At 42.0% G+C, this 13903-nt stretch overlaps 1 protein-coding gene across 8 annotated transcripts in view; it reads right to left on the bottom strand.

Moving 5' to 3' along the window:
• The window catches only part of SIK3 (SIK family kinase 3), a 101431-nt gene that overhangs the window by 38991 nt on the left and 48537 nt on the right, over window positions 1-13903 (bottom strand). For 7 of the 8 annotated variants that reach the window (XM_085303105.1, XM_085303109.1, XM_085303106.1 and 4 more), the window contains exons 2-3: window positions 9832-9948; window positions 5434-5497 (exon numbers count right to left, since the gene is read on the bottom strand). In XM_085303105.1, coding sequence (XP_085159231.1) covers window positions 5434-5497; window positions 9832-9948 — 181 coding nt within the window. The remainder of the gene's footprint in view (window positions 1-5433; window positions 5498-9831; window positions 9949-13903) is intronic. The other variant, XM_085303112.1, reaches the window with a different exon arrangement.

The raw sequence follows: 13903 nt of genomic DNA, 5'->3' as shown, positions 1-13903 counted from the left end.
AAAACAAACAAACAAAAAAAAGCAGTGAAATCCTATAGAGAAGGAAAAGCATCTCCTGACTAAGACAGGACCAATACAAATAGCTGCTGCTTCTAACCCCTAGACTTCYTGTGTTTTTAAGTTGCTTTCCAGATGGACAGCAAATGCTACTTAAACTTCATATCTCTTCCATGGAGTAGTTTAACTCAACTTCCAGCGTATTTGGTGACCTTGCGATCTTAGATGCAGTCTGACCTTCCAGTGCCTGGTACTGTTTTGTTTAACGTGTCTGCACAGTCCACACTCAGAAAGCTCATGTCAGTAGCAAGCAGAAGTAAATGGAGAGAAAGGCTCAGAGACCACAGACGGGCCGAGTTCAGCGTTACAGCTGCTGCTATAGCCAACTTCTTTAAGCCCCCGGCCAGGTACCAGGGGATCGCCTGCTGCCAGCCTCCCTTCCCTGACGGCACGGAGGGGCACCCATCACCATACACCGCGCTTCAGGGAGGGCTCTTCCGTCATACAGCAGCCCCGTGCAAACTTGTCAGGGAGGGAGGGAAGGAGCTTCTTTCACAGCTTGTTTGCAGCGCTGGACGGCGTTGCAGGCATGGCTCTTGTACCTACGCCCTGCCACAGGCCGGCTCCTTTCCCTTCACACCTCCATGTCCCTCAGCAATTTCATTCAAGATCTGATAGATACTCAGGTGTGGACCAGCATTGCTCCACTTCAGCTCTCTCCATTTCAGCTGCATTTAGAGCACTTCTCATGCACAGCTCCAGATATGAAATACTAAAATAATAATAATAATAATTAAAAAAAACAGGCAAACTCAGCCATATCATTGCACAGAAGCAGCATCCAACAGGGCCGAGTAACCTTTCCGATCTTCTGTAGGGGAGGAGGAGCTAGGGAAAACATTCCATAGGACATGTAGACAAAAAGACACCTCTGCTGCCGAATGAAGCATCATTGGTCCCTCCTGCTGTCAGGACAATTAACTGAAAACTCGGAACAGCCAAACAGTCCTGAGAGTTTCAACATTTTACAAGTTTTCTAATAGAGAAGAGGAGGTCCAGTGGACAAGGGCACTAGATCCAAATCTACTGGACTAAATTTTCAGCTAATTGCCAATACCACTAGAGCCTGACTCGGAAACGTCACCATCTCTTCTGGGCTCCAATTAAATTCAATTTAAAAATAAAGAATTACAAAAGGTGGTATTAAGATATATCAAGACATACAGATCACAAAAGTATATTCTAAAGGCTACATATTGACCAGAAGATAATTTTCTTAAGTTTTCTGAGAATATATGCTAAGGAACCAATTTCTGTCAATGTGGACTGCAGTTTACTTGCAGCCTCCATAGTAAACAGCTGAAAATAAAACATCATTTTAGACTATGTTCTATTTGACCTCCAAAAAAAAGGACACTCAAGAGACTTGGAACAAAGAGCATCCCATGCTTAAAAGGAGACATTTATTTGTTCACAATGTAAAGCCAACAATGCAACCACACGCAAAAACATGTAAAGAGACAAAAATAACAATTTACATTTCACTGCTTACCCTAAAAGCACAGCCAAAAGGACATTTTTTCCCTTATTCCCATGCACTGCTATGCAAACAAAGTAAACTCCAATAACAGATGGATCAAAGACACTAAGAGCATAGCTTAGCCACTAAAGGAGTTATCAGCCCTGCCACAGACCTTTAACTGTAAATTCAGATAAACAGGTCCTAAAGCTCTCCTAGCTGCCAACCAAGGAAAGCCTGCAGAGCTCAAACTAACAAAGGCCAGGAAAGTCAAGTGTCCAACACTGACTGACGTTCTTTAAACCCGGATCGTTTACAGAAACTATTGTTCTTCCAGCTGAAAATTCCGTCCTATGTTCATTCCTCCGTAATATTTATAATTGCAAAGTTTATGCCTCTGAAAGCTGTTTTTCAAAGCTTCAGAGAAAACAACTTAGATTCACTTCAGACAAAGACTTGTAGTGCACAGAAACAAAATGTAGTAACTCAAATTATACAAGGTAGTCAATATAAGACTTTATTAAGTGTTTAGCATACAGCAAATCGTGTTTGTCAGGCCCCTCACACCCACCATTTAAGCTCAGCACTAAAATTTCACTTTAAAAACAGGTCATGCAGGCAGGTTATTCAGATAGAATCGAGCAAAACAGGTAAGACATTAAACTGGTATCCAGTAAWAGCAGCAGATAACATGATGATTAGTGAGATTTTTCACTGATGCACCCTTGAGCCTGCAAGAATTTTGCCATGCTGTGTCCATGCGTGCACATGTGTGTGTCTGTACAAATTATTCTGCTCAGATGGCAACAACGCGAGAAGCTCAGCTTGAGAACGCTTCCGTGCTGTGAGCATAGCATCTTTCCAAGCCTGCTTACCCATAGATCTTGGCTGAATTTCCAACAGAAGTTAAAAGTCACTTTAACGTGGAGTAAGTGCAGCCTTTTCCCTCCACCAAAAGGCACCACTCTTCTCACTGCGACTGCACTTCTATATGTGCACCCAGCAGCTACCGCCAAAGCTGCTGGGTAAAGGAAAACTCCTCTGGCCACATTCACAGCAAGCCCAGCCATTCCTACCAAGCCTGCCATAAAAGGGACAGATAWCGACTTGAAGGAATACTAAAATGTTATCTTCTGTAATAAGCAAGTTTAASCACCCATCCTCTGCACCACAGTACAGAAGAACACGAATGGGTCCGAAGCCTGCACTGCAACAAGTCTTTCCCTCAACAACCTGAGGACGTGAGGTTCTTCAGCATTAGAGATGCTAATGATTGCAAGGAAATATTTCCAAAATGGGTTGCTGTTTCCTCCCAATAAGCTGCTTCCGCTGTTAGAACAAAGTATTAATGGCCACTCAGGAAGCCCTGTGATTGCAAGAAGCCGAGAGGCTGGCTTCCCCCTCGCTGCACCAAAGCTGCAGGTCGCTGGGCCTCGCACAGTGCCTGAAGACTCTCAGAACATGCKAGCACAGGCTAAATCGCCTAGCTATGATCTGTAAGAAATCCTGGCTATTACATAACTGGTAGTGTCTGGACTAGCTGCTCTCAGCTATGAACGAGGATGAAACATTAATATAGATTAGCCATTCTAATGAGCTGAATTTACTACAGCATAAAATATTTTAGAAAGCAATTAGATTTTCATTTCAACTCACGTGTGAGGCTATTTTTGTAACCAACAGAATTCATTCCAACTTTGTATACGAGCTTGAACATAGCTCCGAATTTAAAAAAAGATGCGCTATCCCTGCCAAACTCAATAGGAGAGAAAGAAAAACTAAGAAGTGATTTATACTTTTCTGCAGTCATCCCCACACAAGCTATGTCTCACAACTGCACTAGCAGCATCTAATACACGTTAAAGTGCTTTTGTTGCGATTACGATTTGCTACACAACACAATTTCCCAGGCCTTCAGAATTGTTGAGCATCCAGTCCTGTAATTAATTTTTGAGGGAGCAACTGGAAAACTCAGCTGGATGAACTCAGGTTTTCCWCCACTTTTCAAACATCAGCTTCCACTTGTTGCCTTCAACTGCAACTTTCTCAGAGAAAGAATAAACCAAATAACATGGACAATGTTGAGAAGCAAAGCATGACACCTAAGTGCAAAGGTACTTAAGAACTGTTATTGATTACATTCATTTTATTCTTAAAGAAGCCTTTGGCTGCAATTTGCATTAGATGTTAGACACTTGGATACATGCTTTGTGTGTCTCAAAGGAAAAAATAAGGCTGAAAGGAGGTCTATGCTGTGACAGCTCTCCRGTGTCTCACGTGCTTAGGTCAAAGTAATCCATTCAACATCTCTGTCTCAAACACCTGTCTGTAAAGCACGTCACCCACTTGCACCCCAAGGCTCCTACAGAGATACAATCAACTGAATCTTTATGAAAGTTGTGGCAGTCATTGGATAAAATCAAAGTAGGACTGTCACCAGTTTTTGTATCCTCTCTTAACTGAATTAACTGCTTTCTCCTAAGATAATTCAAACACAGCAGGTTTTGCTTATGGTATGTTAGATCTTGTTCCCRTACCTCAGAATTTCAAATGCAAAGCCTCATGACCCCTGAGAAAGCTGAGTTAATTCCCTCACTTCCAAAAAGATGCTGGTATTAAACCAGACCAGACAACACCACCTCCTATCCAAAGCACCGCTACTTCGGCAGAGCGTTCAGAAGAGAGTTCATTTTTGAGGACAACCAGTCCTCAGAGCAATTTGGTGAGATCTGCCCCATATATCTACTATRAAATGGATACATGCTTGTGCACAAACATCTTCCAGAAACCAAAAGCAAGTAATGTTAGTGAGAGAGTTATCAAGCTTCAGCACAGARCAGCTTTTATTTGAAAAACAGTGTGTTTTTCAGCTGAATCTGCCTTTCTTTAATCACATTTTCCTTAATTTAGGGCTATTCTTGCATCACCAAGAGCTTCATCTTTTATTACAACTCAGCCTCTCCCCCAGCAGTCTCAGAAGCACTGCACATTGACATCGAAAGTGAAATTTCTGCAATGACTTAACAGGACAAAGAGGAGAGTATTTCCATTTAGCTGACAGGCCAGATTCATCTGCCYTCCCAACGGGGCAGAGTGACATTGTCAAAAATAGATTTAAGCCAGCTTGTTTCAAGCACTGGTTTTCCCAAATAAAGCTCACGAAGATTTTCCCCTTTCTCTGAGGCTCATGTTAGCTAAGCTAGTAAAGACCAATCTTGCAAAATTCTGACTCCATCACCTGGCACAAAATTCTGACATGCAAGCAAACTTCTCTTTCTATGAGTGTCCTTGTTGTTTATTTTATGGCCCTGTCCAAGACCAATTAATAGATCTTGCAGTTGTGCTCAGAGATTATTAATTTTTCTTTAAAGAACAGCTTCTGTGTTCATAAAAACTCTGTTTTTACACAGAATCTTATTGGCATAAAATCAAATTTAAAATGGCTGTAGCTAATAAATGCTAAGGTAACATCAGATATAAAAAATATCAGAAAATAAATGGCTTTGAGAATAAAATATTATAGAACATCAGGACAGTCCGTTTCTTTAAAAGTCACTAACCGATGCCAGCATTTCAACTATAGTCAACAAGTTTCACAGAACTTGCTGGGAAGTGAAGTATTTGACGCTGCTTTAAAATGCAACTAGATGACTATTTCCCAACACATTTATTCMCAAAGTCAGAATAAAAGAGTAGTAGCACCATCTGTCAACAAAACCCAAAGAAAAAACAGAGGTTACAAAAGTTATTTTTCCATCAAGTTGGTATCATTTATTTCTTTACCCCTTTTGTCAGTGGAAAGTTCTCAGGCTGAAGGGCATCTCTCTGCTGAAGCAAGAGAGTGGGGCAGCTATTTTCAGTTTACTGTAGTTGACCGAGTACATTATCTGATTAAAGAATTCAATAAATGTACTTACCAAATATTTCCCCTCCACTAGCATACTCTGTCACTAGATAAATCATCCTCTCCGTCTCCATAACCTGGACGCAAGGACAGAAAAGTGACAGATAAGGAGACTGCCTTGTGTACAAGGAAATTAAGCTAATTGAAAATTTTTATATTTTCTAACATGTGCAACTGCTTTCATCAAATTAAAAGGAAGTATTACTTTTCCATGCTTTACAGGCAAAGGAATGGACAGGAAGTGAGGAACAATAAGAACAAAATARGAAATTTTAAACACTAAATCTGTAACTAAACACAACATTTCACTTGCACATTCCTCATCATCAATTTACCTCCCTTTAGCATTTGCTACCTCGTCATGTCCTGTCCCAGACACCTGGGAGACTTTTCAGAGCTGCTGTAACCAAACTAGTTCACCTTCAAAAACTAATCATTGTTCCGAAGAACTAAAATAACCAATGCATTATTGCTAAGTGGTGGGGAGGGTAAGAGGGACATTGGCAGAATCAATAAGTGACTTTCAAGCGAGTCAAGACCTATTAGCATTAAACGAGAGTGAGGGCTTTCCTTTGGCGAGTCTCCCGATTTTAGCCAGGTAACAATTTCACACATTTTTTGAGAGTTTGTTAGGATTTGGGGGACAGAGCATTCCAAAATGCAAACGCAGTGATTAGACACAATTTCTTTAAATGATTCTAAAAACGGCCACAAAGCTCCACTGTACATCCAGCTTGCTTGACTAGCCCATAAAGACAAAGATCGGGACACACCAAATTCTTTACGACCTCACCCAAACAAATCAAATACAGCTATATAACATGGACAAAGAGAAGAGGATACTGAAGAATATCAGCCTGCACTATACCACAACATTTCCAAACAAGAATTCTAAGGATGTCATCAGGAACTTCAATTAAATTGAAGTCCTATTGGGAAGCTACTAATGTGAAACAAGCCAAATTCTTGGTAAGTTACTATTAATCCTTCAGAATCCCCAAAGCAGAAAAATTTACAGTGTGATTCACTTTTAGTTATTAACATCAGAGCTCAAATGCTCCCACTTCAGGTGACCAGAAACGGGGAGCAGACAGAAGAGCCAGACGCGGGTACTCCTCACAAGAAGCACGGCAAAGCCCAGGAACAGGCACATACATGGGGCAGAGACTATGCAAGGAAAGACGACAAGGAGAGAGGGGAGAAGGAGAGCAAAAATAACGCCATGAAGAAAAGCAGCCAGAGTAGCTCTTTTCTAAAGTAAAGCCAAGAGCCCTGGCGGAACTCCCGGTTAACTACAGGGAGCACAAGAGGATGAGGCAGGAGAGAAGGGTGGAGCGTGTATGCGTCTGTCTGTGCATGAACTAACAGAGAGCTTGGAGAGAAAGACAGCAAAGAGCTTAATTTCAAAACATATCAACCAAGAAAATAACCCCCACTGACTGCTCCCGGCCACATCCCTGAGGAAGGAAGGAGACATTACGCAGATAAAGCAGCAGAGGGGCTGCTGAGAGAAAGCAGTATCACACCCCGGGGACTGCAGAAGGGCCACAGCGCAGGACTCTCAGCAGCACGTGACCGATTTCGGAACGTGCTCCTATCACCTCGCCTGGCACTTGCTGATTCCACGATTACAGTCCAAACCCRCCTCAGGACTCCTGAACAATCCTAGAAAAATCCCTATCAGGATCCGGAAGTGGAAAAAGCACAAGGCAAGACAGTATGTGCTAAATACAGGCCTTAACGACATGGTTACAGCTTGTTTAACAGTCAGTTGGTGACAATGCACAATTGCATACAGAAAGTAGCAAATATAATACTCTTCTTCCTTTCAGCTTCTAGGCTGTAAGGGTGGCTCCTAGTGCAGCTCTTCTGTGACCAGTTATAAAGACTTCCAGTAAACACATGCTTGAGGTGCCCTCCAACTCTTAATGCTCTTTCTTTAGCAGGTTTCCCAGATTTCGTCAATGGAAAAAGAGTCAGTTTCACTTCCAAGATCTCATGCTGAACCTTTGGTTTCAGGTAGCACAGGTAAATTTGTATACAGTGGGTTGTTTAGAAAAGGCATGAAAACATTTGGCTTTTGTCAATGCATGTTTCAAAAAAACAAAGTGAAAGTTTCTGTCAATGCGTGTTTCAAAAAAACAAAGTGAAAGTTTCTGTCAATGCGTGTTTCAAAAAAACAAAGTGAAAGTTTCTTTTAACATGAAAGGGATTATCATCTCAATAGAGAAACTATGCATTTGGAGCCCATGATAGCTGGTTCTTAATAAGAGTTACAACTCAAACAGGTGGCCTTCATATTAAAACAAAACAAACAAAAAAATACCGACACCCACACAGGAAAACAGGAACTGCTAAATAGTTGGTTTGATGTTTTTCTGAATGTTAAAAATAATGAATATACGAGATGTACCCCAATTCTTTTCAAATGACACTAGACACAAGAGATAGCTCCCACTCAATAGTAACACATGCCCAGAAAAGCCTTAGAAAGGCTTTTTAAAAAACATATTCCTGTTTCCAGACAAACAGAATCTCTTGCATTATTTCAGTTACTACAGACATCTTCTCCTTTTTCACTTAGGCATTTTAAGCATTTCAAGCTCAAAGAAATATGATCTTCAAATTCAGATTTCTGACGAAAAGCTGTGAAAGGCTTTGAATTTCCAACTCCAGGTGTTAGTAGTTTTTATTAAAAAACTTCAAAAATCTGGAGAACAAAATGCTACTGAAAGCACCCTTGAACAGATGAAACATGCTCCACAGTGAGCGCTCTCTTCTCACCTTAGGGAAGTCTAGTCATGAATGTAATCTGTTGAGTATTATACCAGAAGCTTTAGACAGATTAAAATAGGTTGAGCAAGTTCTTTTGCACACACAAAAAAACAAAACAAAACAAARACAAACAAACAAAACCCAAAAAACAAAAAAAACCCACAGCATTAAGGAGTAAGTTTGCAAAGAAGGGTTCCCCAAGTGCCTTAAATATGATGTAATTCCCCAGTGCTGCCTTGGGCATCTCACAGTTTGCTGTTTGGCCAAAACAGAAAAACAGTTACCTGTCAGTCTTACTGTCTCAGTTTTAGCTTTGAAGTCTGAATGATTACTTATATCTATCAAGCATAGACCAGAAGCAGATCAATCCTGAATAGAYGCCAATTGATTCTAGGGAATGGCAACTTCTATTGTGGTTCATGACAACTTCTTCCTTAAAATATATATGTGAACACCAATAACTCATTAAAAAAGGAATAAATTCTAGCATATTTCCCCCAGAATTTCAAGTTTCCACATTCCAGTGCCTGCTATCAGGGTCAGGTGGATACGAACAGCAGACTACCCATCTTAATGGATCTTGCAACGTAACACCRTAATACTTTCCCAAGCTGAAGATCAAGGTGAAGGGCCCAGGACAGCCCTTTCTCCACTTCATATTCCCACCCTAAAGAACAACAGACTTTCCACCAGATAGTTTGGAGAGAAGCCCTCTCTATTCACAGTTCAGCCTGTGATTGCAAGCCCTGGCAATTTTACTGCTGCATCAAATGGGCAGGTCGTCCTGCACAAAGCCAGTGGTCAGTGGTTTGTTCTGGCAGGATACTGGGACGGAGCTTCCCAGAGCTGGAGTTGCAAGCAAAAGAGGGGAGTTTGTGCAGAGCTTTCAAGTGCTCTTTGGCTGCAAGTCACTGCTTCAGCCCTTGTATCAGAAAGGCATAGGGAGGGAGTCTTCCATCTATCCAGCAGCTTCTAAAACAGCATTTAAAATTTCACCAAGGTGTTTGTCCCCTTTATTTCTTTGTTCCCACCCCTCTGCTATCTGTTTGTCTCTGGCCTGTTGTACCTTCCTTGTTGTTCTATTCAACCATACAGTCAGAGGAACAGCACCAAATGTGTGCATAAAGAGCAACCTACACGTGGTCCTGCCCTTGGTGCTTCTGTTTGCAGAGTAAAAATGCCAAATAAGCCAGAGGAAAGTCTGCAAGCAACACACAAACAGTTCTGCTGTTTCTATCGATCACCTTCCAGCAAAGCAGAGAGCAGATCAGCAAGTCCACAGGACCACAGCACAACAGGGTAGGAGGAAAAGAACAGGGGAGCAGCATGCTTTCAATCCTGTTAGCAGATGAGAATTGCTCTTTCCCTTATATCGAGCAGGCGAGCCCATGTCCGGTTTCAACTGGGAAACTGAAAAGCGCAAAATGGCCATAGACAAAAGGCAAAAGGCCAGCCCAAAGCGGAAGCGTAATTTCCCAGAAAAGAGAAGAATTAGCCACTTTTCCCTCTCCCTTCTAATCAAAGGGAGTATTTCACCTGGGGGAAAATGGAGGGACAATCCTGTAAGACAGCAGTACTGTACCATGTAAAGCTATCATGTAGAGGGATGGAAAAACCCACTGCACAGTGCTCCTACCTGATATAACCTGATGATATGTGGGTGACAAAGCATCTTCATGATCTGAACTTCTCTAAAAATCTTCTTCAGATTCTCTTCATCCAGTTGTGTTTTATCAATTATCTTTATAGCAACCTAGAAGAAGGGAAAAATAAAAAGGAAAAGATTATTTACCAAAACACATATTTGGAAAAGTATTTCCAAAACCAAATAATGCTGCACATAAAGCCCTGCTGTGCTAAACACTACGAGAAAAGAATACGTGGTCCCTGCTTCAGAGAGTCTGGGATCTCTAAGCAGCTTAACAGTACCCACTCAGCTCACCATCAAATGGGCAGGAAGAAGCTTTGTTTTCTAATAGTCAGAGTATTTTTCTGCAGCAGGTACCTCATTAGGGGGGCAGCATTGCAGCCGGTAGTGAAATTTTTAGGCTGTTGCCCATTACCACAGTATAGCGCATTCACAGAGGCACCCAGTAATGGGCTGAGAAACAAATTATTTTTTCAACTCCTGGATATATTTCAAGCAAGTCCAAACATTTACTCAGTTTACTAGTCAAACAGTTTCCCAGATTTTACCTCCCAGCTTAGCCAGTCAGCCATGCCGTTGCCATGTTAATTTACTGCTGAAAGATGTGCCCAAACAGCCTGAAAACACCAATACTTCTACATAAAAGAAAAACACACAGAAAGAGAAGTTGCCAGTTAGCCACACAGAGGAGTAACAGCCTTCAATGACTGAAATTTGGATGCAAGTGGAACCAGGAACTAAATTGCTGGCTAATCCGTGAGCCCTGTCAAGCACACAGGGAGAAGGGAAGGAACCTGCTGCTGAACTCTGCTCATCCAAAACCAAGAAGGCAGYGTCCTCCTGCCACAGCCTACGGCAGCCACCGGTGTTGATGCAGAGCAGYGAGAGTGGTCTGAGGGCTCCAGCTGCCCATTTGCACACACTAGCACGTTTCACCTGGGAAAAGTCAGGGCTCTTTTTGAATCATTTCTCAATTAAAATTGTGYGAGTAAGTGCCATAAACCTCTAACATCATCAGTTGCTGATCTGGACACTCAGTCTTAATGCATTTATAAACATCTTCGTCTGGGAACACGAGGTAAGACAAAACCCAAACTCTAGTTGTTATATTTCTGAGAAATTACATTACCTGAACATATATTATAAACCCAGTTCTACCGCAAGAGCAAGACATGACTCTAGAAAGGAACAGTCAAGCCTGCAAAAGAGCCTTAGCCCTGTTGTAAGCTCCTGGGACAAAAATCATTAAAGCTTCTGAAAAAGAGAGACAATGACATAGGGGATGAGAGTGAGGTAGGCAGGCAGAGAAGAGGAAAAAGTCACTAGCGCAATGGACTCCATTGCATTAGCCACAGATCATCTCATATTCTATAATACAGCTGGTAAATACTAGCAGGCATGGTAATGGGCTAATTCAGCTATTTATTCATTTTCAAATCAGAAGTGCTCTATAAAGCAACACAAGAAGAATTTAAACAAGCCTAAGTGCTTCCAGTCAGCTGCTCTTAGAAGTTCCCCRTCTCAAAATTTTCCCTCATTTCTCTTCCCTCCACCTTCCCTGAGCAAGGTCTTTCCACTGCCGCTGAACAGCTCCCAGCACTTATGTGGCCATGCACAAGACAGCAATGCCATCGTGCTCCAAATGGGGAGACACCTGCTACGGTAAAAGGCACTATAGTCCAAGTCCACTATATTAAATATATATATATATATATATGTTTAATTGAACACATCCAGATAAGGAAAGGAATCTTTTCCAGATGGCCTGATACAGCAGGGGAGAAAAAGGCAACTCTCAGGCACTGCAATACCTTGCTAGAGCAAGAGGCTGAGGAAGAAAAGCCTCCTCTCATTGGCAGAAAGGAAAAGTACGGAAGCCAACAAGTGCTGCAGACCCTTTATGCCTGCAGGCAGGCATCTTTCCTCAGCAAATACTGCATTTACAGCGCTTCTGCTCAATCAGATCTCAGCACTGATTTAATAAGTACCCTCCCCCCTCCATACCAAAAAGCCTAAGCACAAGACAGCACCTATAATATGCCAAACTAATTCAAGATTTGTGGGCTAGCTTAACACCCAGCAAGTTTTCTGGTTCAGAGATGGCACTTTCCCTGGGAAAAGAACCACTTCAACAAGTGTTCTCCTAGGGGCTTTGCTAAAGCATAATGTACAACAATTCTGTCAAGGAAGAGTGCAGAATCATGCAAAGATCAGGGGAAGGGCATGCAAAGCATCACTGCGGTAGAAATGCTAATGATGCACCATCAGAAAGACTCGGCACGACAGCCCAAAGCCCAATTAGAGAGATCAACTTGCAACAGATGCAACATTCACTAGGGATGAGGCCAAGTGCTTCACATACAGGGACGTGCCGCGTCAATGGACAGAACCCCACAATGGCACACAATATGAAATGCAAGCTCACTATTTGGAAAGGATACAGGAAGCTAGTAAACAGGATACATAGTACATTAAGACTAATAAACTCATAGCAAATGCTGCTATCGCTAGCAGAGAGGGAGAGGGAGATGTTGGCAGGAAATAATTTATGGATTCTTCCAGCCTTTATTCTATCAACGAGGATGTCCCAATTCCACAGACACAAACATTAATATGGCACAGTAATCCTGCTGCAAAACGTAATGCTGCTCAAACTTACTCACTACTGCAAATCTGACAGTCTCCTCACCAAAACCAACACTCTTCCAAGAACGAAAAGCTCTAAAGTACCAAAAATGCCTCAGGCATTTGCTACCTTTGAACTGGACACCTGTTCCAAGAATAAAAGTGCTTTTTGAAAGATACCTCCAAATGACAGCAAAGAATTGTCATCAACATACTGTCACTACTTAACATTGCTGGGTTTGTCACTTGTTAGCACTGTAAATTCAAGCATGCCATCCAGTATTCCTTAAACCATTCCTACCCTTCTGCACTCTTAGTCATTTCTGATCTTATATAAACATTACTGAAAAAAGAATCACACTGGAAACCTGTAAAGATTAAAACCACACGTAAGTCCCGTCTTTCTTCCTTGGACAAGATACTACTAGTGAAAGTCAGCAGTTGACACAAGCTCACTCTGCAGTATTTGCACCAAATGCAGCCCCAACGCACCAAAACTGAGAACCACTAGCAGTCCTGGCCCTCCAAGTGACCTTACGTGGTGGTGGTAGTGCAAAGCCTGGGGTGCAAAGGCAAGGGCGCAAAGGTACTGAAGCCTCAAGGTGATGGTAGGAATTCTTCAGAGAGAGATGTGAAGCAAGAAGCAAGTCCAAATGAAGAAAACTCACTCCAGTCTCAAACTGTTCACAAGTCCTTGAACAAGCTGGTTTCAGTTCTGCAGCCAGCTGAAGCCTGTAATATTCTCTTTTAGCTCCAACCACCAAGAGGAATGCCAAATGATGCTCTAATAGGCATGGCACTGTTCGTGAGAAACGATCTTTAAGGGAACAATCTAAAGCACGTGAAAATTAAGCCTCGTATTTCATGAGATAAAGTCTTTGCCAGGAGAAAAACTGCTTTGCATGCAAGCAGAACATAACAGAATCTCGAAAAAGCACTAAACACAATAAGCTGTTTCTTCTGTTTAAAACCCTTAATTCAGCACACAGGAATAATTCCAGACTTTTAGGTCACTGAGCATGCTTACTACTGGAGGAAGAGCAGAAACTGTAAGGCGGCCAGGTCTAGTGCTCAGAATTAGCAGCTGCTGGCAGGAACAGAGTTAGAGCTGAGACACCAGGTGAAATGGCAAAATCAGACCCCACTCCATAAAATTGCCAAGCATTAACCGGCAGTGATTAACAGGGTGACAAATTGTTGATGTCATGTTCTAGGCTAGCAGTGTTCTGGGCTGGAGCTCACCCGCTGCTGCAGAGCAGCTACGCGAGCTGCACATGTTTCCATTAGCTAAAGCTTTGGTAAATCCACACTGTATTTTTAAGGACAATGCTCAACAGTGGACTGGAAAAGTTGAAGATTCAGAGCGGGCTCGGAAAACTTTCTCACTGCACTCTTTTCACCTAGGATTTTCCCAGTAGGAACAAGCTTTTGTAAA

The sequence above is a fragment of the Rhea americana genome, unplaced genomic scaffold (genome assembly GCF_003343005.1).
Source record: "Rhea americana isolate MKP2758 unplaced genomic scaffold, rheAme1 scaffold_197, whole genome shotgun sequence".
NCBI classification, from domain to species: Eukaryota; Metazoa; Chordata; class Aves; order Rheiformes; family Rheidae; genus Rhea; species Rhea americana.
This window is presented reverse-complemented; position numbering and strand designations above follow the sequence as displayed.